The sequence below is a fragment of the Schistocerca americana genome, chromosome 2 (genome assembly GCF_021461395.2).
Source record: "Schistocerca americana isolate TAMUIC-IGC-003095 chromosome 2, iqSchAmer2.1, whole genome shotgun sequence".
In the NCBI taxonomy this organism is placed as follows: Eukaryota; Metazoa; Arthropoda; class Insecta; order Orthoptera; family Acrididae; genus Schistocerca; species Schistocerca americana.
In genome coordinates this window covers 317883524-317908838 of record NC_060120.1, presented here as the reverse complement: position 1 = coordinate 317908838, position 25315 = coordinate 317883524, and the positions used below count along the sequence as shown (strand labels likewise).

At 40.0% G+C, this 25315-nt stretch overlaps 1 protein-coding gene across 2 annotated transcripts in view; it reads right to left on the bottom strand.

Moving 5' to 3' along the window:
- Positions 1-25315, bottom strand: part of LOC124594758 (TELO2-interacting protein 1 homolog) — a 148412-nt gene that overhangs the window by 104099 nt on the left and 18998 nt on the right. For both annotated transcript variants that reach the window (XM_047133146.1, XM_047133145.1), the window contains exons 3-5: positions 23479-23615; positions 11908-12085; positions 2654-2831 (exon numbers count right to left, since the gene is read on the bottom strand). In XM_047133146.1, the coding sequence (XP_046989102.1) occupies positions 2654-2831; positions 11908-12085; positions 23479-23615 (493 nt within the window). The remainder of the gene's footprint in view (positions 1-2653; positions 2832-11907; positions 12086-23478; positions 23616-25315) is intronic.

The following is a 25315-nucleotide window of genomic DNA, read 5'->3' as shown; positions in this document are numbered from 1 at the left end:
CTACCAGTTATAATTTTTCGTTAGTACACTTAACGGCAGCAGGCTGCCGTGGTTGCTTCTGCCTGACTCATTCCACATCTCTGAAGGATCTCCTCCATGATGGGATTTTATGGAATGCAAGGAATGAATGAATGAATGAATGAACGAACGAACGAACGAATGAATGAATGAAGCTGAACATGATGGTTCATCTGTTGCTACAGTACTGTTTGATAGTGAAGAAATGAGTAACAGTTGTGTTGTGATGGCAACTGGAACAGTCGCGGGGTTGAAGTGACAGGAAACGCGGCGGGACCCGTGGAGCGGCCCGTGAACAACAACACAACGAGAGAGGACGGACACGACCAATGAAGGACCTTACGACAATAACAAGAATGAAACAACATGGGCAAGAAAACCTAACTAGACAACCACGTCCACTCATAAACAAAACACGAAAGTAAATACGCTGTCTAAGGCAAGGCGATATGTCCTGAGATGTAAGCAACGTTAGATTGGCAGGCTGAGCGACAGGCAGGCGCTTAAGTACTCTATCGGGGATGCCGCTATTGGCCGCTGCAACCACGTGTTCCACTGTGGCGCCCTCACTCTAAATGCGGGCCAGGAGGCACACGCCACCACAGCTTACGGCGCGATGGTGCAGAGACCTCTAGGGGTCTTCGACGTCCATGACATCTGGCGGGGATTCAAATTCCGTGGTGCGCGGTACCAGGAATTGTGAAATTAATGTTGCTTGTATGCTGCTAGTTGAAGTGAAAAAGAAAAGACAATGCAACAATACAGACATGGCATCAAGCCACTGACAGAAATGAGAAAGAATACCAAAAGCTTTTGGATGAAGTGCTTCCAGTAGAACTCTCAAAAATTCACATAACAAAACACTCTCGCTCTCTCTCTCTCTCTCTCTCTCTCTCTCTCTCACACACACACACACACACACACACACACACACACACACATGGTCACTGCCCCAGGTGCTAAGGCCTGACTGGCCTGCTTCTGAGGAATGACATCAGCTTGTTCTTTTTCATTCCGCCCTCTGGCACTCAATGCCTCCTCCAAGTGGTGACCAGCGATCTACCCTTTCCATATCATTATTATTCCATCCTGTGCTTTCCGTCGTTTGAAAAGACAACATAAAAGATTCTAGCACAACATCTATAGCAAATGATATGATCATGGAGAGTTTCATTCTCTGTTTCTGAAAGACATGATAGAAAATATGATTTATGCGCATAGTAAGAGCATACCTGAGCCCCAGTGAAAATGCACCTTAAGACTACACTCTATAAAAAAATCATGACTTGATTCACAATTCCAACTGTGTTCTGTCATTTAGCATATTAGTGAGATCAGCATCCACTAGGTTCAACAAATGAGAAGCACAATGAAAATACTTCACTATTGTAAATTTATTTTTGATTGTATGTTGAACACTGTTAACATTAGCAGCCACTATGGAGTACCCATCAAAACCTTAAGTCAATAAACTGAACCACTTGCAAATCTTCATTTTCTATGGATTTCAAAATAGCATTTACAATATTTCTTGCATCCAGCTTATCACGCACATCAAAATGTATGCATTTCTTTTCCATCGTACAGCCAACACTAGCATCTTCTTGCCACTAATGTCAGTATAATCAGCGAAGTATGAAAATGTTTCACTTTCACTGACCTCTTTCACAATTGAATTATAGATTGTTTTACTCTAAGAGAAGTATATTAGGATTCTACTGGATGTGTCCTTCAGTGGTCTTCAAGAATCTTATCTTCCGCATCAATGCAGAACTGAATTATGTCAAAATTTGAGCCTGCAGAGGGTTTCTCATGAAGTGAACAAAAAAAAAAAAAAAAAATTAAAAAAAAATATTGTTTTCAAAACAGACTTGAGTTTGGTTCTGTTGACCTCAGTAAATTCAACCTTAGTTGAGTTTGATCGTTCAATTACATTTCTTCTTTTCATCCCCACAGTACCACTAAACATTTTCACATCAGTCACAGCTTATTGGAGGCAATCAGATTTGGAATCTGTCCTTGCACCATCATAGTAACGGTGCTTCTTCATGGAAATATTTTATGTCCTCCTGAGTATTAATCAGAAAAGCAGCAGCTTATTTGCTTCCAAATACTGAATACCAGTCACTAACCATAAATTTACACCCACACGGAGAATCATGTGCTTTAGCATGTTGCTTCAGAGATTCAGGCAGTCGCATCTGCCCCAGATCGAATACACCTGGTGGGTTAATGATGAGGGCCAATGTGGTAACTAACATGGATGTGGTTTTTAGACAGTTTCCCACATCCAACTAGATGAACAGCGGTCTTGTACCCCCGCCGTTCCACCTCAGTTATACGATTCGCAAACATTTAGAAGACATGCATAAACATTCGCCTGGGTAACACTTCATGCAAACAGTATGGGTTACACAAATTCCATCCCAAGAGGTGAACGGGTGGTTACAGGAAGGGCACCTGCCCACCTTCTAACATTAACTTCAATGTGATTCTACCACATGTAATATATTTGTTGACTGTTTTAATACAAATCAATGAATGTTCCAAAAACACTAGCAATTCATCAAAATATTTACAAATGATGCATGTTGTATACAAGTTTTCCATTAAGATATACAAACTAGTTACGCACCACAATGACTGCATGCCCTTGTTTAGGATCTCCCATGAGAGTTGCCGTGATTCCAGCCAACACCCCTGGGAGCATTGCAGCAAAAACATCTGCCACCTTCTCTTGTATTTCAATGCTGGACCGTTGGACGTTGTCATGTGTTTGGTTCAGCAGCATCAGGCATTCAATTGCAGTGATCCTGAACCAACAGGCGTAAAAAATTCAAAACTTTGATACTGTCTTTATTTCTGGTAAAACACTAGAGTAAGAAAGACAGACAAATGAAAAGAAATATCATATTTTATTAAGTTTTCTCAGAATGATTAAAAGAAAATATATAAATGGATGTCCATAAAGGTTGAGAGACCCTTTGTTTGCACAAAATTTCAAATACTGATCTAGTTAATATGTAGAAAAATAAACTAATCAAACTAATTAGATACAAATTAATGATATGGTTATAATAGAGGGAAACATTCCACGTAGGAAATATATATCTAAAAACAAAGATGATGTGACTTACCAAATGAAAGTGCTGGCACGTCGACAGACACACAAACAAACACAAACATACACACAAAATTCGTGCGAGTGTATACCCGTCCTTTTTTCCCCCTAAGGTAAGTCTTTCCGCTCCCGGGATTGGAATGACTCCTTACCCTCTTCCTTAAAACCCACATCCTTTCGCCTTTCCCTCTCCTTCCTTCTTTCCTGATGAGGCAACAGTTTGTTGCGAAAGCTTAAATTTTGTGTGTATGTTTGTGTTTGTTTGTGTGTCTGTCGACCTGCCAGCACTTTCATTTGGTAAGTCACATCATCTTTGTTTTTAGATATATAATTAGATACAAAGAAATACACTGAGGTGACTAACGTCTTGGGATACCTCCTAATATAATGTCAGACATCCTTTTGCCTGGCATAGTGCAGAAACTTAACATGACACAGACTCAATAAGTTGTTGGAGGTCCTCTGCAAAAAAATTGGCCCCTGCTGCCTCTGTAACAGTCCATAATTGTGAAAATGTTGCCAGTGTAGGATACTGTGCATGAACTGTCCTCTCAATTGCATTCCATAAATGTTTGATGCGATTCATGTCAGGCAATCTGGGTGACCAAATCATTTGCCTGAATTGTCCTCAATGTTCTCCTTGTCATCCACAAAAATTCCATTCTTGTTTGGCAACATGATGTCCACGAATAACCATTACAGGAGAACCCAGGACACTCAACATAAACAGAGTGCGTACCGAAACTTCCTGGCAGATTAAAACTGTGTGCCGGACTGAGTCTCGAACTCGGGACCTTTGCCTTTCGTGGGCAAGTGCTCTACCAACTGAGCTACCCAAGCATGACTCACGCCCCATCCTCACAGCTTTAATTTCGCTAGTACCTCGTCTCCTACCTTCCAAACTTCACAGAAGCTCTCCTGCGAACCTTGCAGAGCTAGCACTCCTCGAAGAAAGGATTCTGCGGAGAGCACTTGCCCGTGAAAGGCAAAGGTCCTGAGTTCGAGCCTCAGTGCGGCACACAGTTTTAATCTGCCAGGAAGTTTCATATCAGCGCACACTCCACTACAGAGTGAAAATTTCATTCCAGAAACATCCCCCAGGCTGTGGCTAAGCCATGTCTCTGCAGTATCCTTTCTTCCAGGAGGGCTAGTTCTGCAAGGTTCGCAGGAGAGCTTCTGTGAAGTTTGGAAGGTAGGAGACAAGGTAGTGGCAGAATTGAAGCTGTGAAGACGGGGCATGAGTCGTACTTGGGTAGCTCAGTTGGTAGAGCACTTGCTTACGAAAGGTAAAGGTCCCGAGTTCTAGTCTCGGTCCGGCGCACAGTTTTAATCTACCAGGAAGTTTCATATCAGCGCACAATCCGCTGTAGAGTGAAAATTTCATTCCAGAGTGCATACCATTATGGAGCCACTACCGGGTTGCACAGTACCTTGTTGATAACTTGGGTCCATGATTTCGTGGGGTCTGCTCCACACTCAAATCCTACCATTAACTCTTACCAAATGAAACTGAGACTCATCTGACCAGACCACAGTTTTCCAGTCATCTAGAGGCCAACTGCTATGGTCATCAGCCAGGAGGTAATGTCATGCTGTTAGCAAAGACACATGTTTGTCATCTGCTGCCACAGCCCATTAATGCCAAATTTTGCCATACTGTCCTCACAGATACATTCGTTTTAAGTTCCACATCGATTTCTGCAGTTACTTCACACAGTGTTTGTACAATCCTAAGGCACTGACTGCACACTGACCAACACAGCACCGCGTAACAGTATGAAGAAGGTGCTGGCCCACATGCCATTGGAAAGAATGGGCATCACCACTCCTCCAGGAAGACGAGGGTCCAGTGCCCCCTTTCAATGCTGATTGAACCAGCCACCCATCGTTGACTGACCAGCACTGAGTAATAGGAAGACGTTATTTAGCCTGCATCCTGCAAATAGCAATAGCAAGTAAAGTACTTGTATGTAGGAGCCACTGGAAGCATAGGAATCAAGTTATACACTCCTGGAAATGGAAAAAAGAACACATTGACACCGGTGTGTCAGACCCACCATACTTGCTCCGGATACTGCGAGAGGGCTGTACAAGCAATGATCACACGCACGGCACAGCAGACACACCAGGAACCACGGTGTTGGCCGTCGAATGGCGCTAGCTGCGCAGCATTTGTGCACCGCCGCCGTCAGTGTCAGCCAGTTTGCCGTGGCATATGGAGCTCCATCGCAGTCTTTAACACTGGTAGCATGCCGCGACAGCGTGGACGTGAACCGTATGTGCAGTTGACGGACTTTGAGCGAGGGCGTATAGTGGGCATGCGGGAGGCCGGGTGGACGTACCGCCGAATTGCTCAACACGTGGGGCGTGAGGTCTCCACAGTACATCGATGTTGTCGCCAGTGGTCGGCGGAAGGTGCACGTGCCCGTCGACCTGGGACCGGACCGCAGCGACGCACGGATGCACGCCAAGACCGTAGGATCCTACGCAGTGCCGTAGGGGACCGCACCGCCACTTCCCAGCAAATTAGGGACACTGTTGCTCCCGGGGTATCGGCGAGGACCATTCGCAACCGTCTCCATGAAGCTGGGCTACAGTCCCGCACACCGTTAGGCCGTCTTACGCTCACGCCCCAACATCGTGCAGCCTGCCTCCAGTGGTGTCGCGACAGGCGTGAATGGAGGGACGAATGGAGACGTGTCGTCTTCAGCGATGAGAGTCGCTTTTGCCTTGGTGCCAATGATGGTCGTATGCGTGTTTGGCGCCGTGCAGGTGAGCGCCACAATCAGGACTGCATACGACCGAGGCACACAGGGCCAACACCCGGCATCATGGTGTGGGGAGCGATCTCCTACACTGGCCGTACACCACTGGTGATCGTCGAGGGGACACTGAAAAGTGCACGGTACATCCAAACCGTCATCGAACCCATCGTTCTACCATTCCTAGACCGGCAAGGGAACTTGCTGTTCCAACAGGACAATGCACGTCCGCATGTATCCCGTGCCACCCAACGTGCTCTAGAGGGTGTAAGTCAACTACCCTGGCCAGCAAGATCTCCGGATCTGTCCCCCATTGAGCATGTTTGGGACTGGATGAAGCGTCGTCTCACGCGGTCTGCACGTCCAGCACGAACGCTGGTCCAACTGAGGCGCCAGGTGGAAATGGCATGGCAAGCCGTTCCACAGGACTACATCCAGCATCTCTACTATCGTCTCCATGGGAGAATAGCAGCCTGCATTGCTGCGAAAGGTGGATATACACTGTACTAGTGCCGACATTGTGCATGCTCTGTTGCCTGTGTCTATGTGCCTGTGGTTCTGTCAGTGTGATCATGTGATGTATCTGACCCCCGGAATGTGTCAATAAAGTTTCCCCTTCCTGGGACAATGAATTCACGGTGTTCTTATTTCAATTTCCAGGAGTGTATTTATTTTCTTTTCGGAAATAAAGTGTTCAGTTAATCTTTTTGGATTCCTGCCACTGGCCATCACAACTTCCCTCCTCCCTTGTTTTTGTCGGTGCTGATTCCCACAGTAGCAGACACAACATCTGGCGATGAGAATTTCAGTACCAATGCTGCCTTTGCTGTACATCTCTCTGTCACAGCGCATCAGTAATACTTCCATCTTTTCTTTCAGAGCCACACTGCTACTAATTATGTGCTTTCTTTTACTTTGCTTCTACTTATAATTTGTTGTACCACTCCTCTCATTAAAATGGTCCCCAAATCCACCTCCTACACCACCTGTGCATATGCCTCCAGTTGCTGTTGACTTTGATCTAATGCAGTTTATTCAGTTTCAGAACCAACAAATGTCAGAACCAACGATGCTGAGCTGGTACCACCAAATGCAGAGCATGATCTTGGAACTGGGAATATTCAGTTTGGCCATCGATGTGGAAGCATGGCTGGGATATCCCCATGATTTGTTGCATTTAGGGTTATCGTAATGAACCCATTTTTCATCCCCGGTCACAATGCGATGCAGAAATCCCTTCCATTTCTGCCTCTGAAGCATCTGTTCACAAACACACAAATGCCATTCATCGTCTCTTGGTTTCTGCTCACACGGAACCCAAGTTCTTTCTTTCTGAATCATTCCCATAGCCTTGAGACATTTTGAAATGGCTTGCTGTGTACTCCCACTAATCATGCCAATTCTTATTGAGTTTGACGCGAGTCTTCACTCAGCAATGTCTTCAATTCTGCATCTTCGAAAACATTCTCTCTTCCACAACTATGCCGGTCTACAAAGTTAAAATCACCATTCTTGAAGCATTGAAACCACTCACGACACGTTATTTCACTAAAAGTGTCCTTACCATACGTACTTGAGAGCATTCAATGAGACTCAGCCGCTATTTTCTTCATATTGGACAAAACAGTAACACCTCCCACAAATGACAAAAATTAGGCTCATAAACTGACATTTACAATCAAGAACAACTTTATGATGCAGACAAAAATCATCTAATGTTTGAATGAGGTTATGTTGATTGAGGTCCAAGCTAACTGCCTGATGTCTGAGATCTGTTTCTTTTGACTGCTACTTACCGTCGTCACCACCTATTGGCAAACGGTGGAAGTAAAGCTGTACACCTTTTATAATTTTTTTTCTCTAAAACTGCCACCATGAATTTTCTAAAAATTGAATAGTATAATAGTTTGTTACTGTACTTATGGAATGTACACTCAGAGTGGCAATATCTTGAAGTGTAAAATTTGAGAAGTTTTTATGTTAGACCTAGCTACTCTCAAGGCCAAAAAATCCTGTACACTTAAAAATTTAAATTTATTGCTGATATTGAGTAAAAGTAAATAAAAATTGGTAATTTTAGTCAATCAACACTGCACTGTTCAAAAGAATTCTTTTTTTTTTTTTTTCACCTGCCCCTCACTGAACTTGTATAGTCGAGCTGGATTTGCACAGGGACAGGATAATTCAACAAGAGAAGTACTTGGGAAATTCGAACTGCACACTGATCTGTTGATGATGGCCATTTGAGAGAATCTGTCAGACCATGAGGTGTCATAAAGAAGGCAGTTACATCTTCCAGCTCATGAAAGACACTAATTATTTGTCCCATCCACCACTGATTGTCAAACACACGAGAATTGAAGTTTCTCACAACGAAGTCTTCTGAAGTTTACTGTGGTCTATGCATTTCACACAAAGCATTTCGTGGAGAACTGTTGTTGCAATGTATATGCCACTCCAGGGTACTACACAGTGTTCACAGAGACGACATACACCATCACATGCACTTTTTTATAGTCTGTTGTTGAAAATATCCATTTTTTGTTTCATTCCTGTACAATGCCTTCCAAGCTCATAAAGCTAAAAGCAGTTTTTAAAGTGAAATGCTACAACATCAGTCACATACATGTGTTTATGAAACGCATGGACTCTAGATGCTATGTCATCAGTTACCATGCTGACAGCACAGCCTGCATAGCCCTGTCATGAATGAGACCATCACTAACTAAAGCAAAACAGTGTGATATTCCAAGGAAGTGAGCAACAAATGTGAATACTGACACTTATGATGTGTGCCAGTAGTAACTTTGAACACTGTTCTGTAAAGAAACAGACCAGTTCTTAGCAAGGTCGAAATGAAGAACTAATGTATCAGTGTTGTGGGATGTGGCTGATTTTACTTCTGCTATGGCCTGTCTCTGATACTGTGGATATGATGGTGAGCTACTCCTAAAAATGACCCAATGCCTAACCTCTGTTACAAACTTCCCTATTACCACTGTCTTCTTCACCAACTCTCCTTCCTTGTAAATGCATAGGTTACGTCACTGTCAGTATCCTGAAAATGTGGTGGTTCAATGGGCATCCCTTAAGCACCAGGACACCTTGCACTCTCCTGCAACCAACATTTATCTTGCAGTTAAACATATACACAAAAGTATCAGGTCCATCTCTGTGTACTTCTTCTGTGTGACACTACTTATGGTTACACAAATAAGCTTCAAATTTGTACATTCAATACATGTGCATAGTTCCTTCACTAGCTGGCATTTTACCCATTCTGGTCGTAAAGAGCAGAATTTTATGACACCAGTTTTTAAATTTGGGTTCTCCTGTTTTGTTAGGAGATACGCTTCACTTACTGATCTCGTTATATGTATATCTCTTTGCCTTTTTAATTTTTTCACAATTCTCATGAACTGGGATAACATCAGCCTGATTAGGACTTTGCCTGTTGCAATCTTTGTCATCACCTAGGTAATATCCCAGAGCAACATTAAGCATATCATCTTGCAATGGATGCCCACCACAGGAATCTGGGCATGCCCAAATACCTATTTCATTCTTTATTTATGAGCTTTTGAAATTAAATAATGTGAAGAAGAGGGTATGTATTTCCGTATCAACTGCTTGAAGTAGCTATGTGGAATCAGTAAATGCACCTTCTCAGTACATATGGCTGCTGAGATAGCAGTATTTATTTTTTGAAACCACGCATCACATTGGGTGCACAATGTCACTATCATCAGGTTCTGCACCAAGTGCATCTACATTATACATGTCACAAAGTTTTGATGTTGTCTGTGTAAAACTTGTTTCAAGTTCTTCCACTTTTCTTTGTACATACCGTTTTCTTCTTGTGCTTCTTATCTTGTCTGAGCATTTATGGGAGGGGGAGGGGGATATTAGGGACTAAAACTGAAATGCTAACATTCAAGGCATCAACAATCTCACACTCAGGAATATAAACATCTGATCTGTCTTTCTTAATTTCACATTCTGGTGACAAGTGATTGTTCAGGTGGGTTATCATTAAATTTCTTGTGACAGCAAGTATAGCAATTCCTGCACAATGGATGTGATGGTAACACAGTTATTTCAGGACCAAGATATTTCTGCAATACCTCTTACAGATTTCCAACAATTGCGATAAACAGAAGAGAGCTGGAAACAGTGTTGCCAACATGCGTATTTTACACCAGAAATTCAGTTATGTGAAATATGCAGAATGCTGAAAAATTTCTAACACTTTAAACAGAAAAGTACTGTTGACTTTGATTGTAGTAACTATTAAGGGGGGGTAGGATGTCAAACGGGCCAACTTGGAGCAGGAGAGGCACCATGACATTTTAATTTGTTTAATTTTCATTGCCTACACTTTTACAAATAAATTCATAAAACTTTGTCAGTGTGACCAGTGAGGATTCAGGATTCACACCCATAGCAGTGGAAGTTAAAAAACATAACAAAATAATTTTCTTTTACACGTGAAATTTCATCATTTTTTCATTTCCTATTGGCTGCATTTGCTGCTATAGGTACACTTCTCTTCATAAGTAAGAGAGATTCTTCAATGAATTTTCCACAGCATGCAAACCATACTTTCTAGTGTATGAAACTCTAAATTTATTTTATTTATGAAAAAATGAATGAACTGTTACATTTTAAACTTCATGTTTAGAAAAAGCTCAATTTTATAGTTAATTATCTCAATTTTTACCACAGTTTTTAATCGATTCGGAAAATTCTAGAGTTTCATACACCTGTATGTACGTTTTGTATGCTGTGCAAAATTCATCGAAGAATCTCTCTTACTTATGAAGAAAAATGTACCTATAGCAACAGATGTCGCCAACAGTAAGTGAAAAAAATGATGAAATTTCACATAGAAAAAAATTATTCTGTTATGTTTTTGAACTTCTACTGCTACAAGTGTGAATCCTGAATCCTTTCTGGTCATGCTGACAAAGCTTTATGAATTTATTTGTAAAAGTATACATAATGAAAATTAAAATGTCCTTTGGTGCCTCTCCTGCTCCAAGTCAGCCCATTTGAATTTTCATAAGTTTTGTGAAGGGGTTTCCAAGTAAATAATTCCTAAAAACTCATAAAAATGCGATTTTTTAAATTTTTCGTAATAAATATTTTCATAATACACACAGCTAGAGCAGAGAAGATATTGTTTATAATTATATATTTTTTATAATTAATTTTTTTTGTATTTTCTTCTTAAATTTGTAAGTTATGAGAAAGCCAATAAGTGTGTGTGTGTGTGTGTGTGTGTGTGTGTGTGAGAGAGAGAGAGAGAGAGAGAGAGAGAGAGAGAGGATCTAAATTTGAACATATAAAGTGGGAGCTACAAAGAGAACCATCTGCCAGGTCTCCAGTACTTTTGGTTTATTAGTTGTAATTTTTTTTAGTTCTCTACTGTTTTAAAAGTTATTTACAAAATGTACATTTTTCAAATGACTGTACCATTTACAATGAAAATATTTTATTTTTTAACACATTTTATATAGAGATCTAACATACATTTTTTCCAAAGAAATTCATGATCATGAACTGTTATGTCCTGTATGGTTTGAGATGAAATTGCCCGAACAAGTACTAACTGCAAAGGTATTTTCTTCAAATGTAAACATGCTACTTGTGATGCATGAACAGAATTATAAATAACAAATGTTGAAATGAAATCAGATTATTTGTAATTCATGTAATACTGTACTTCAAAACATAGGCTAACTACAAAGGGTTAGAACACTGCTTTTCCTTTATCAACTTAAGCTGCTTTCAACTGCATTTTGCACACATTAGCAAACAGTAAAAACACTCAATGAGCATCTGTTTAACTGCCTATCAGTTAACAACACTTTCCAAGCACAAGAAAAAGTATCTACAATAATTATGGATTTTAAATAAACAGTAAACGGCAATTTTTGAACATGTTAGTTATGAAGATATGGCAAGAGAAAATACCATAAATTCGAGTTGCAGTGTACACTCTACCTGAGAGGCCTATACTTTTCATGCTGCTGTATCTGGACACACACATACACACCCTGACTCAGCCAAGGAATGTTCTTAACTTCATACACCTGCTTCTTTACATGGATTGGAGTTTTCTTCAACAGCTCACATGCACAGTCTAACAAAGATACCTTCAGTTCTTCATTTATGGGTGATACTGGAGAAAAAAAAGAGAAAAAAACCACAATCAAAGATCAGATTAACTCCAAAACACACACGCACACACACACACACACACACACACACACACACACACACACACACACAGGTTGCCAAGATAGTTTCATTACATTTCACACAGTAATGAATTATATGAAACTGTTTTATAATGAATTGTATTCTCTTCCCAATTATGTCACCTTGATACAACTGTAATTAAATATCATTAAGCAAAGGTAAGTTTACTATGTTACAAAATACGTAACTTCTGTAACTACAACAAAACTGGCAGGAAAATACTTATGGTCCTCTATCCTTGGTTAACAATATTGATATCTGAACTGAAGTGAATGCTTAAACTGATTCTGGTGTTTGTTTGCCTTTTTATTTCAGTGTTAGACATAGTTTGATGCAGAATATTCAGTTGGAGATGGATAAATACATTAAATTAAAAGAAAAGCACTACTATGTTACAACAGTGAGTCACATTATCTTACATCTACCGTACATCTATTTTCTACAAATCATTGTAAGGGACATGACAGAGCTGCTTTTTATTGTGCCATGTACAAGTGGAGGATGGGAAGAATGATACATTATATGTCTCTGTGGCTGCTATTGCAATTATGGCTGTATCTTCAAACAGTCTGAAATAGCAGTGCTAAGGAAACTGAAGGATATTTTATAATTTAGATTCCAACCTAAAATAATTTCTTAGAATTTCCTAAACACATTTTCACAAGTTATTCAATGTCATTCATTGATGTCTGACATGTGGACTTCTCAGCACGTTTCTAACACACTACTGTGAGGCAAATTATCCTAAGAACATTCATACTGCCCTTGTTTGTACACAGCATGTCACTCTGTACTAGAGCAATGTTATTCTATGGGCTGAACATTGTTTAGTAAGCAAACTCTTTTGGAAACAACTGCAGATGTCCAGTATCATACCAATGCCTTGAACTTGCCCCCTACTTTGCCCACAACTGAGTCTATGGGATCATTTTACTTAATATCCTTCAAGGACTGTTACACTCATGTGTTTGTATGTCCTAGCTGACTCCAGTTGTGAGCCAATAATCCCGTACATCTACATCTACATCTACATCCATACTCCGCAAGCCACCTGACGGTGTACCTCTATCACTTCTCCCTTCTATTACAGTCTCGTATTGTTCGTGGAAAGAAGGATTGTCGGTATGCTTCTCTGTGAGCTCTAATCTCTCTGCTTTTATCCTCATGGTCTCTTCGCAAGATATACGTAGGAGGGAGCAATATACTGCTTGACTCCTCGGTGAAGGTATGTTCTCGAAACTACAACAAAAGCCCGTACCGAGCTACTGAGCGTCTCTCCTGCAGAGTCTTCCACTGGAGTTTATCTATCTTCTCCGTAACGCTTTCACGATTACTAAATGATCCTGTAACGAAGCACACTGCTCTCCGTTGGATCTTCTCTATCTCTTCTATCAACCCTATCTGGTACGGATCCCACATTGCTGAGCAGTATTCAAGCAGTGGGTGAACAAGTGTAAAGTAACCTATTTCCTTTGTTTTCAGATTTCACTTCCTTAGGATTCTTCCAATGAATCTCAGTCTGGCATCTGCTTTACCGATGATCAACTTTATATGATCATTCCATTTTAAATCACTCCTAATGCGTACTCCCAGATAATTTATGGAATTAACTGCTTCCAGTTGCGGACTTGCTATATTGTAGCTAAACGATAAGGGATCTTCCTTTCTATGTATTTGCAGCACATTACACTTGTCTACATTGAGATTCAATTGCCATTCCCTGCACCATGCGTAAATTCGTTGCAGATCCTCCTGCATTTCAGTACAATTTTCCATTGTTACAACCTCTCAATATACCACAGCATCATCCGCAAAAAGCCTCAGTGAACTTCTGACGTCATCCACAAGGTCATTTATGTATATTGTGAATAGCAATGGTCCTACGACACTCCCCTGCGGCACACCTGAAATCACTCTTACTTCGGAAGACTTCTCTCCATTGAGAATGACATGCTGCATTCTGGTATCTAGGAACTCTTCAATCCAATCACACAATTGGTCTGATAGTCCATATGCTTCATTAAATGACTGTGGGGAACTGTATCGAACGCCTTGCGGAAGTCAAGAAACACGGCATCTACCTGGGAAACCGTGTCTATGGCCCTCTGAGTCTCGTGGACAAATAGCGCGAGGTGGGTTTCACACGATCGTCTTTTTCAAAACCCATGCTGATCCCTACAGAGTAGATTTCTAGTCTCCAGAAAAGTCATTATACTCGAACTTAATACGTGTTCCTAAAAAAATTCTACAACTGATTGACATTAAAGATATAGGTCTATAGTTCTGCACATCTATTCGATGTTCCTTCTTGAAGATGGGTATGACCTGTGCCCTTTCCCAATCCTTTGGAATGCTACGCTCTTCTAGAGACCTACGGTACACCGCTGCAAGAAGGGGGACAACACCTACTACAGTCAATAACAAACAAAAATATCTCAATGAAAAATACTGTCAAGAAAATAAAAGAACATTACACTTTCATGTTTCATGAAGTAGACAAGTATGGATTCATCTAAATTAAGAAACAATTTCCAGTCTCTATACAGTTTTACATTTTATCCAGATCTGACAGGATATTGCCACAATTTCAATGAGAGAACACTTTCACATACGTAACTACATCATCTGCACACTGTATGTGGATGCTACTAATATGATCCACTTTGTCATTAATACCTGACTGCTCTGTTTGTTCACAGCATGTCAAAGGTTGTAGGTGGCAAGGACCAACTTATTATTATTATTCTTTCTTTTCTCAGACGTTATGTCTGGTCAAAAATAAAAGTGACGCGGACCTTGATCAACCGTGACTTCCTTTTAACTGTACGGTATATGTTACATTGCATTTAAGAACTTTCAGGTTATTGAACATGTATCAACAATTACAGATTTCTGTAATTGTATATATACGTTTGGATGTAGCTGTATTGTGTTGATGTACTGGTGGATATTGTGCGGTATGACTCCTGTAGTTGATAGTATAATCAGTATAATATCAACTTTATCCTGATGCCACATATCCTTGACTTCCTCAGCCAGTTGGATGTATTTTTCAATTTTTTCTCCTGTTTTCTTCTGTATATTGGGTATGGATATTTCGATTAGTTGTGTTAATTTCTTCTTTTTATTGGTGAGTATGATGTCAGGTTTATTATGTGGTGTTGTTTTACCTGTTATAATGGTTCTGTTCCGGTATAATTTGTATTCATCATTCTCCAGTACATTTTGTGGTGCATACTTGTATGTCGGAACGTGTTGTTTTATTAGTTTATGTTTTATGGCAAGTTGTTGATGTATTATTTTTGCTACATTGTTATGTCTTCTGGGGTATTCTGTATTTGCTAGTATTGTACATCCACTGGTGGTGTGATCTACTGTTTCTATTTGTTGTTTGCAAAGTCTGCATTTATCTGTTGTGGTATTGGGATCTTTAATAATATGCTTGCTGTAATATCTGGTGTTTATTGTTTGATCCTGTATTGCAATCATGAATCCTTCCGTCTCACTGTATATATTGCCTTTTCTTAGCCATGTGTTGGATGCGTCTTGATCGATGTGTGGCTGTGTTAGATGATACGGATGCTTGCCATGTAGTGTTTTCTTTTTCCAATTTACTTTCTTCGTATCTGTTGATGTTATGTGATCTAAAGGGTTGTAGAAGTGGTTATGAAATTGCAGTGGTGTAGCCGATGTATTTATATGAGTGATTGCTTTGTGTATTTTGCTAGTTTCTGCTCATTCTAGAAAGAATTTTCTTAAATTGTCTATCTGTCCATAATGTAGGTTTTTTATGTCAATGAATCCCCTTCCTCCTTCCTTTCTGCTTAATGTGAATCTTTCTGTTGCTGAATGTATGTGATGTATTCTATATTTGTGGCATTGTGACCGTGTAAGTGTATTGAGTGTTTCTAGGTCTGTGTTACTCCATTTCACTACTCCAAATGAGTAGGTCAATATTGGTATACCATAAGTATTTATAGCTTTTGTCTTGTTTGTTGCTGTCAATTCTGTTTTCAGTATTTTTGTTAGTCTTTGTCTATATTTTTCTTTTAGTTCTTCTTTAATATTTGTATTATCTATTCCTATTTTTTGTCTGTATCCTAGATATTTATAGGCATCTGTTTTTTCCATCGCTTCTATGGAGTCACTGTGGTTATCCAATATGTAATCTTCTTGTTTAGTGTGTTTTCCCTTGACTATGCTATTTTTCTTACATTTGTCTGTTCCAAAAGCCATATTTATATCATTGCTGAATACTTCTGTTATCTTTAGTAATTGGTTGAGTTGTTGACTGGTTGCTGCCAGCAGCTTTAGATCATCCATGTATAGCAAATGTGTGATTTTGTGTGGGTATGTTCCAGTAATATTATATCCATAATTTGTATTATTTAGCATGTTGGATAGTGGGTTCAGAGCAAGACAGAACCAGAAAGGACTTAATGAGTCTCCTTGGTATATTCCACGCTTAATCTGTATTGGCTGTGATGTGATATTATCTGAATTTGTTTGGATATTAAGTGTGGTTTTCCAGTTTTTCATTACTATGTTTAGGAACTGTATCAATTTAGGATCTACTTTGTATATTTCCAATATCTGTAGTAACCATGAGTGGGGTACACTATCAAAAGCTTTTTGGTAATCAATGTATGCATAGTGTAGCGACCTTTGTTTGGTTTTAGCTTGATATGTCACCTATGTATCTATTATCAGTTGCTCTTTACATCCACGTGCTCGTTTGCAGCAGCCTTTTTGTTCTTCATTTATAATTTTGTTCTGTGTTGTATGTGTCATTAATTTCTGTGTAATGACTGAAGTTAGTATTTTGTAGATAGTTGGTAGGCATGTTATAGGGCAATATTTAGCTGGGTTTGCTGTGTCTGCTTGATCTTTAGGTTTCAGATAGGTTATTCCATGTGTAAGTGTATCATGGAATGTGTATGGGTCTGCAATGTAACTGTTAAATAATTTAGTTAGATGTGAATGTGTTGAGGTGAACTTCTTTAGCCAGAAATTTGCTATTTTATCATTTCCAGGGGCTTTCCAATTGTGCGTAGAATTAATTGCTCGGGTGACTTCATGTTGCAAAATTATCACTTCAGGCATTTGTGGTATCATCTTGTATGAGTCTGTTTCTGCTTGTATCCACCGTGCATGTCTGTTATGTTGCTCCAGAAGTGTTCCATGTCAGTTATGTTTGGTGGATTGTCTATTTTAATGCGTGTGTTATCTATTGTCTGGTAAAATTTCTTTTGGTCTGTGTTGAATGTTTGGTTTTATTTCCTTCTATTTTCACTTTTTTTGTATCTTCTAAGTCGTTTGGCCAATGCTTGTAATTTCTGCTTCTTTTCATCTAATTGCTCTATTGCTTCTTGTTGTGAGATTTTACCTAACCTTTTTCGTTTTTTGTCTGATATTTCATTTCTTATAAATTGTGTTAGCTGTCCAATGTCTTTTCTCAGTTTTTCTATTCTGATCTGTAGCCTGTGTTGCCATGCTGGTTTTGTGGGTTTCTTCTGTGTATTCGTTGGTTCTGATCTCTGCCTAGTGTGTATATTTAGTGTAGTGAGTGCTCCTACATAAACCAGTAGTTGTAACTCTTCCATAGTTGCATTTTCATTTATTTTGTTGTGTATGATTGTGTTGATAGTTGTTATTGTTGTTTCGACTTGTGGGTTATTTGGTGGTCTATGCAAGAATGGTCTAATGTCTGTATTTGTGTCTTTGTATTCTATATATGTCAACTGAAATTTTTCTTCTATATCTAACATGTGTTTCACTTCATGTTCTATTTGTGCTTGTTCTGGTGGCTGTCTTAAGATTTCGTTTTCCTCTGATTGTTTAATTGACACGTTTTGTTCTTTGTTTGTTTTCTCTGGGATGTTTGAGTCAATTACTGTATTTTCTTCTTCTTCTAATTGCACATTATTTTGTTCCAGTATTTGTTATACTTGTTGTTTGATGTTTTCTAATTCTGACTGGGGTATCCTGTTATTTTTGATTATTACACGGATCTGATCAGCTAGTCGTTGTTCTGTTAAAAATTTTAATTCTGGGTATCTGGTAATTAATGTTGTGTATACTTGTGATCTGTATCCAGTTGTGTTGGTTCCTAGGTTTGTTGCTTGGTAATAACAGAACATGAGGCGTCGATTAACTTCATCTGACCATCTCATCCTCTGTCTTTGTTTTCCTTCTAGGGTGGTTGCAGGAAGCATATCCTGTAAAACACCTCTATTTGGATTTAAATCATTTTCCAGTTGGCTAGCAGTGTCGTTACCATTGTGGGCAGGCATAGGGTTCAAGCGTCGTCCCCGACCATGACGGCGCTTGTCCGAGGCTTCTTTAGTTCTGTCCTGAACCAAGTAATCACACTAGAAGGGGGGTTAGCCCTATTAGTGGTTTGTTCTTTTCGTCGCCTTTTACGATTGGCAGAACATACTGGAGACCGATTCTTTTCCCGGGCCTCCACATTAAGCAGAAAGGAAGGAGGAAGGGGATTCATCGACATAAAAAACCTACATTATGGACAGGTAGACAATTTAAGAAAATTATTATTATTATTATTATTATTATTATTATTATTATTATTATTATTATCATTATCAGGAAAAACTGCAGCAACTATGGAATCAGACCGAAGACTTATTAGCAAACAAAAACTTAGCTTGCCTTTCTTAATGGGGAGACAGTGTCAGAAGTGAGAGTAATATCCAGCACACCTCTAGGAACAGCAATAACATTGTTATTGTTTGTGAAACTGGTATAAATAACCTGACGGATAACATCTATGGTTCCCAGAACAGTTTTTAGATAACAATTCTGTACAGGGAACTCATCCAATTAAATAAGAGTTTTTAAATATGACAAACTTCTAGACGGTCAACATTTGCTGCAAACAAGCACAGTTGACTTTTATCATAAAATTTGATCTACTGTAGTGGTGGGAAATAAACGAAGAGAACAAATACTGTATGGCTACATGAACAAAGAGCAGATAAGTATCAAAATTTGATTCAAATCATTTGTTAGTATTGGCAGTTCAGTGCAGAGGGGAGGGTAATGTTGTTACCAACACACAATAAGTGTATCACACAGAACAGAAGCCACATACAGAATGCTGTGCAGTAACTGCAGCACAGTTGATTCATGGGGTATCCCTGGGAGAATAGTCCATACACGGGGATATGACAGGAACAGCCATTCAAAGTAAAAACAGTCTAGTAAACATAGGCTCTAAAATGCATAGCTTAAGAGCCATGAGTACTTATTCATTTTTTGACACTGTGAAACACATCAATTCTACTCCCAGCTCTTTGTTTTTCATATTTCAAGAGGTGGTAGTATAGACCAAAACAAGAACAAAAGTCCAGGAAACATGAGTGTGCACTTGTTCATCCTCACTACTGGGAAGCACATCTCTTATACTGAACAAGTGCTCAAAAACCCCCCTTAAGGTATACATTTTAGAGCCCAAGTTTACTAGACCTTTTTTCTTGTTTTGGTTCATAACACTTCCTTCCAAAACATGGAAAGGAAAGAGCTTGGAGTAGAAGAGATTTGTTTCATAGTACCGAAGATGAAGAAGTGCTCATAGCCCTTAAGATACACGTCTTAGAGCCAATGATTAGTGGACATTTTTTCTTTGTATGATTGTTCTTGTCACATCCTTGAATACTGATGATCCCTCCTGGGACACCTTGGATAATTTGGCTGCTTTCCCCACATGACCCTGCCTTTTATTGGGTAGGAAATGACTGTGACTGGACTTTGGTAGGAGGTGGTGGGTGGATATTTCAATAACTCCTGCTTTCCAATGCAGATATGGCATCCAGGTTGTAAGGAAAAGACTTTTTGGCATGGAACAGGTGACAATTGTCAAAGTGAAAGTACCGCTTGTGATTGGTTTGCTTTAAATGAACAGATGTATTCATGGAGCCATCTGAGAGTTAGAGACTGACATCTAGGAAGGTAGCTCGTTGACTTGATCAGGACCAGATGAAGTAGATTTGAGAGAAGGTGTCGATGTTATGGAGGAAAAAGTAAAGGCTCTCCTTGCCAGGAGTCTAGATCCTGAAAATGCTATCAGTGAATGTGAACCAGTTAAGAGGTATAAGTGTTGACTGGATTGGAAGGATAGCTCTGCGAGGTCCATAAATAAGATGGCATAGGTTGGTGAGATGCGAGTATTCATGACAATACCACGAATTTGTTTATAGATTTGGCCTTCATAAGGGAAATAACTGAAGATCCATCCGAACGTGGTTGGCTTGGAGGATCAGGAAAGAGGTGGTGGGTTTGGTAACAGGGCACTGGAGAAGGTCGTGTTCCGTGGCTACGAAGACACGGAACAGTTCCTTTGATGACCAATGCCTCCAAACTTTTGTCTGTAACCTCTCATCCTACATTCACGACACTGCCCACTTCCTTTGCCACCTCTCCACCACACATTCTGTCCTGTTACTACCTTAATCCTTGTTGGTCACTGTGGATGCAACGTCCTTTTACATCAATATAATTAAAGACCATGGCTTTGTGTCCACAGCAACAGTTAACAATAAACCAAACAAAATTTTGTTGGTGCATGACAGGAATCAACTTGTCATTGGCATCAATAGAATAATAGTGCAACTATCTCAAACGCTACACATAAAAGGACACAAGTTACTTCATACATGCTGTAGGTGGAACTATGCCAAGTAATGTCTTTCATTACAGAGTTTTATACTTAGTTGTTGACTAAGTAAATAGTTGGCAAGTTTTTACAGACTTCATTCTATATGTGCATGAGCACAATATGACAAACATAATAATAAAAATACTCACAGTCAAACAATGGAAAGCCAAGAATTGAATGTAAAAATATTATGAAAAGGATAGTTTCTACTCACCATATAACGGAGTTGCCTGAGTCGCAGATAGATGCAAAAAATAAAAGACTGATACAAAATGAACTTTTGGTCACATCCTTTGTCGAAAATAGATGAGACACACACACACACACAAATGCAACTTACACACCCATAAGCACAGTCTCTGGCTGCCAAGGCTAGAATGCAAGCAGCAGCACATGCTGGGAGAAACAAACTGTGTGGTAGTGGTAAGGAGGAGGCTGGGGAGGGTGAGGGTGAGGGATAGCATATGGTAGGGATGGGGAACGATAACAGTGGATGGGGAAGTGGGGGGGGGGGGGGGGGCAGCAGAAAAGGAGACAAGTAAAAAGACTGTGGGAGCACTGGTGGTATAGAGAGCTGTGCAGTGCTGGACTGGACACAGGGAAGAGGATAGGTGAGCAAAAGACAATGGCTAACAAAGGTTGAGGCCATGAGGGTTACAGGAACGTATGAGATATTGTACGGAGAGTTCCCACCTCTGCAATTAAGCAAAGCTGGTGTTGGTGGGAAGGATCAAGATGGCACAGACTGTGAGGCAGTCATTGAAATGGAGAACATAATGTTGGGTAGCGTGCTCAGCAAATCGGTGATTCAGCTGTTTCTTGGCATGGTTTGTCGGCAGCCATTGACGTGGACAGACAGCTTGTTTGTTGTCATGCCCATGTCGAATGCAGCAGAGTGGTTGCAGTTTAGCTTATAGATCACATGACTCATTTCAAGGGTAGTCCTGCTTTTGATGGGATAGGTGATGCTAATGACTGGACTGGAGTAGATGATGGTGGGAGGAGGTATGGGACCTGTCTAGCATCTAGGTCTATTACAGGGATATTATCCATGAGGCCAGAGGTTGGGAGCAAGGGTTGTGTAGGGAGGGCAAGGATATAGTGTAGGTTCAGTGGGTAGCAGATTACTACTGTGATAGTGGTGGGAAGGATAGTGGGTAACACATTTCTCATTTCAGGGCACAACAAGAGGTAGTCAGAAACCTGGTGGAGAATGTGATTCAGTTTCTCCAGTCCTGGGTGGTACTGAGTCATGAGGGGCATGCTCTCCCGTGGCCAGACAATAGGATTTTGGGACATGGTGGGTGACTGGAGATATAAGGCACAGGAGGTGTGCTTTTGTACAAGGCTGGGAGGGCATTATGATCTGTGAATGCCTCAGTGACACCCTTGGTATATTTCAAGAGGGACAGATTGTGACTACAGATGTGATGGCCACAGCTGCCTAGGCTGTCGGGAAGAGACTTCTTGGTATGAAACAGATGGTAGCTGTTGAACCCCTGGTCTTAACCCCTTGTCTCATGGCTCACATCCCTGTAATATGACCTGTCCCATACCTCCCCCCACCACTACCTACTCCAATCTGGTCACAAACATCACCTATCCCATCAAAGGCAGGGCTACCTGTAAAACCAGTTATGTGATCTACAAGCTAAGCTATAACCATTATGCTGCATTCTACGTGGGCATGACAACAAATAAGCTGTCTATCCACATGAATAGCCACTGACAAACTGCAGCTAAGAAACAGCTGGACCACCCTGTTGCTCAGCATGCTGCCAACACAATGTTCTTCATTTCAATGACTGCTTCACAGCCTGTGCCATCTTGATCCTTCCCACCAACACCGAGCTTTTCTGAATTGTGCTGGTGGGAACTCTCCCTGCAATATATCCTACTTTCCCGTAACCCTCCTGTCCTCAACCTTCATTAGTCATTGTTATTACCCATCTAGCCCCTTCCCTGTTTCCATTCCAGCACTACATTGTCCTCTATTCCACCAACATACCCAGTCTCTTCACGTCTCTCCTTTTCTGTTAACCCTCCCCTCTCCCCCACCCTCTATCTAACCTCTCGACTGTACCTAACTGCCCTATCCTCTCTCCACCTCGTCCCTGCACACTCTCACTAACAGAATAATGTGCTGCTGCTCGCAGTCTGGCCTTGGTAGCCAGAGACTGAGGTCGTGTGTGTGTGTGTGTGTGTGTGTGTGTGTGTGTGTGTGTGTGTGTGTGTGTGTGTGTGTTTTTTTTTTTTTTTTTTTTTTTTTGTCTATTTCTGATGAAGGCCTGTTTGGCTGAAAGCTCTGATTGACAGTCTTTTATTGTGCCTATCTGCAACTCAACATCTCCACTATATGGTAATTAGCAACTGTTGACTTTAAATAATAACACTGTATCACAGTAAAAGTCTTATCAGCTAATGTCGCTATCTTAAGAAAGGAGTTAAAAATTAAATCCTTGAGCTTTATATTTTCAATACCAAGTTTTCTTTTCTTATGACCTCTTAAAGATAACTTAGCTTCAAATTTTTCTTACCTAAGGAATTATTCCCAAGTATTACTTCACATTCAATCACTATTTCTATTTCTGATGCCTAAAGTAAAAAATTCATTGCAAAGTCTTGATTAAAATACTTACTTAAATTCTCTTGATCTTTGTCATACAAATGATTAAATATCAGTGTATATATTCTGAAAAATGTGTTGATGTTATCAGCCTCCGTTACTTTCAGAAGAATCTTTAAAGAATCAACAAGGGCCTGTCGGGTTTTCAACCTAAAACAATAAATTTGGATGTACGACATTGCCATTTTTTCTACAGCAAATCTCATAAAAAATTTTCTACAGCAAATCTCATAAAAAAAACTTTCAATAACCTTACCACATGATTTCATGGTTTAGCTGCATGATACTTCTATTCCTAAGTACATGCAATATCTATACACTGTTATAAATGCTTTGACTTATCTCATAATCACATATTTTAATATTACTAAATATTTTTGAAGAAAAAATCAAAATAATGAAAAAATAGCTAAAAGTAATCAAATGGTAGGCAGGACTGAAAATCAGAACAACTGAAACAGTATCTAGTAATATAAAAACCAATACATAATATGCTGTTACTCTCCTGTTAAAAATAGTCCTTCAGTATTTATTTACATCTATGCTCTACAAGCACATGTACCGTGACCGGCAGACACATCATCATAACACTCTATGAATGTCTTTTAGAGAGGGAAAAATAAGTATATTTCAGCATGGATTCTAATCTCAATGACCCTGCTCTCATACAAAATAGACTGCCTGACAAAACAAATGTAGCACCCAGAAAACACGGTTAGATGTCAATGTAATTCAGTACACATACTCACCATTGACAGATATGTAAATGTTAGAGTTACAGGTCTCTGTGGTAGGTACAACAGCAACCTAAGTGCATTAGTGTTGTTCATGTCTATGATTCTGCCATTACGGTAAGGTATGTTGTTGTTGTGGTCTTCAGTCCTGAGACTGGTTTGATGCAGCTCACCATGCTACTCTATCCTGTGCAAGCTTCTTCATCACCCAGTACCTACTGCAACCTACATCCTTCTGAATATCAGGGGCATCAATAGCATCAGATGAGTGATGCCTCATACATGAGACAGCATTACCAATACCTCACAGAGTTTGGTGTGAATTTTGCTTGTGTGCATGTGTGCGTGCATGTGTGTGTGTGTGTGTGTGTGTGTGTGTGTGTGTGTGTGTGTGTGTGTGTTTTCTGTTTCGGAAGGAGCATTCTTTTTGCCTGAAAGCTAAAAGTTTAACAGTCTTTTTCATTGTGCCCGTTCATGACTCAATGCCACCTATACGTAGTGAGTAGCTATATATCCTTTTCATATTGTCGTCTTTCCCCATTGCGGGTTTTGTAGCATCTCAATCAAGTAATGATGTTGTTGTTCTCAATCAAATAATGATGTTGTTCTTGTTGTGGTCTTCAGTCCGAAGACTGGTTTGATGTAGCTCTCCTTGCTACTCTATCCTGTGCAAGCCTCTTCATTTCCGCATAACTACTCCAACCTACATCCTTCTGAATCTGCTTACTGTATTCACTTCTTTGCCTCCGTCTACGATTTTTACCCCCCACATTTCCTTTCAGTACTAAACTGGTGATCCCTTGATGTCTCAGAATGTGTCCTATGAACTGATCCCCTCTTTTAGTCATATTGTCCCACAAATTCTCCCCCCTCCCCCTCCCTCCCCCCCCCCCCCCAATTCTATTCAGTGCATCCTCATTAGTTACATGATCTACGCCTCTAATCTTCAGCATTCTTCTGTAGCATCTCATTTTGGAAGCTTCTATTCTCTTTTTATTTAAACTGTGTATTGTCCATATTTCACACTCCAAACAAATACTTTCAGAAAAGATTTCCTGATGCTTAAATCTAGACTCGATGTTAACAAATTTCTCTTCAGAAATGGCTTTTTTGCCT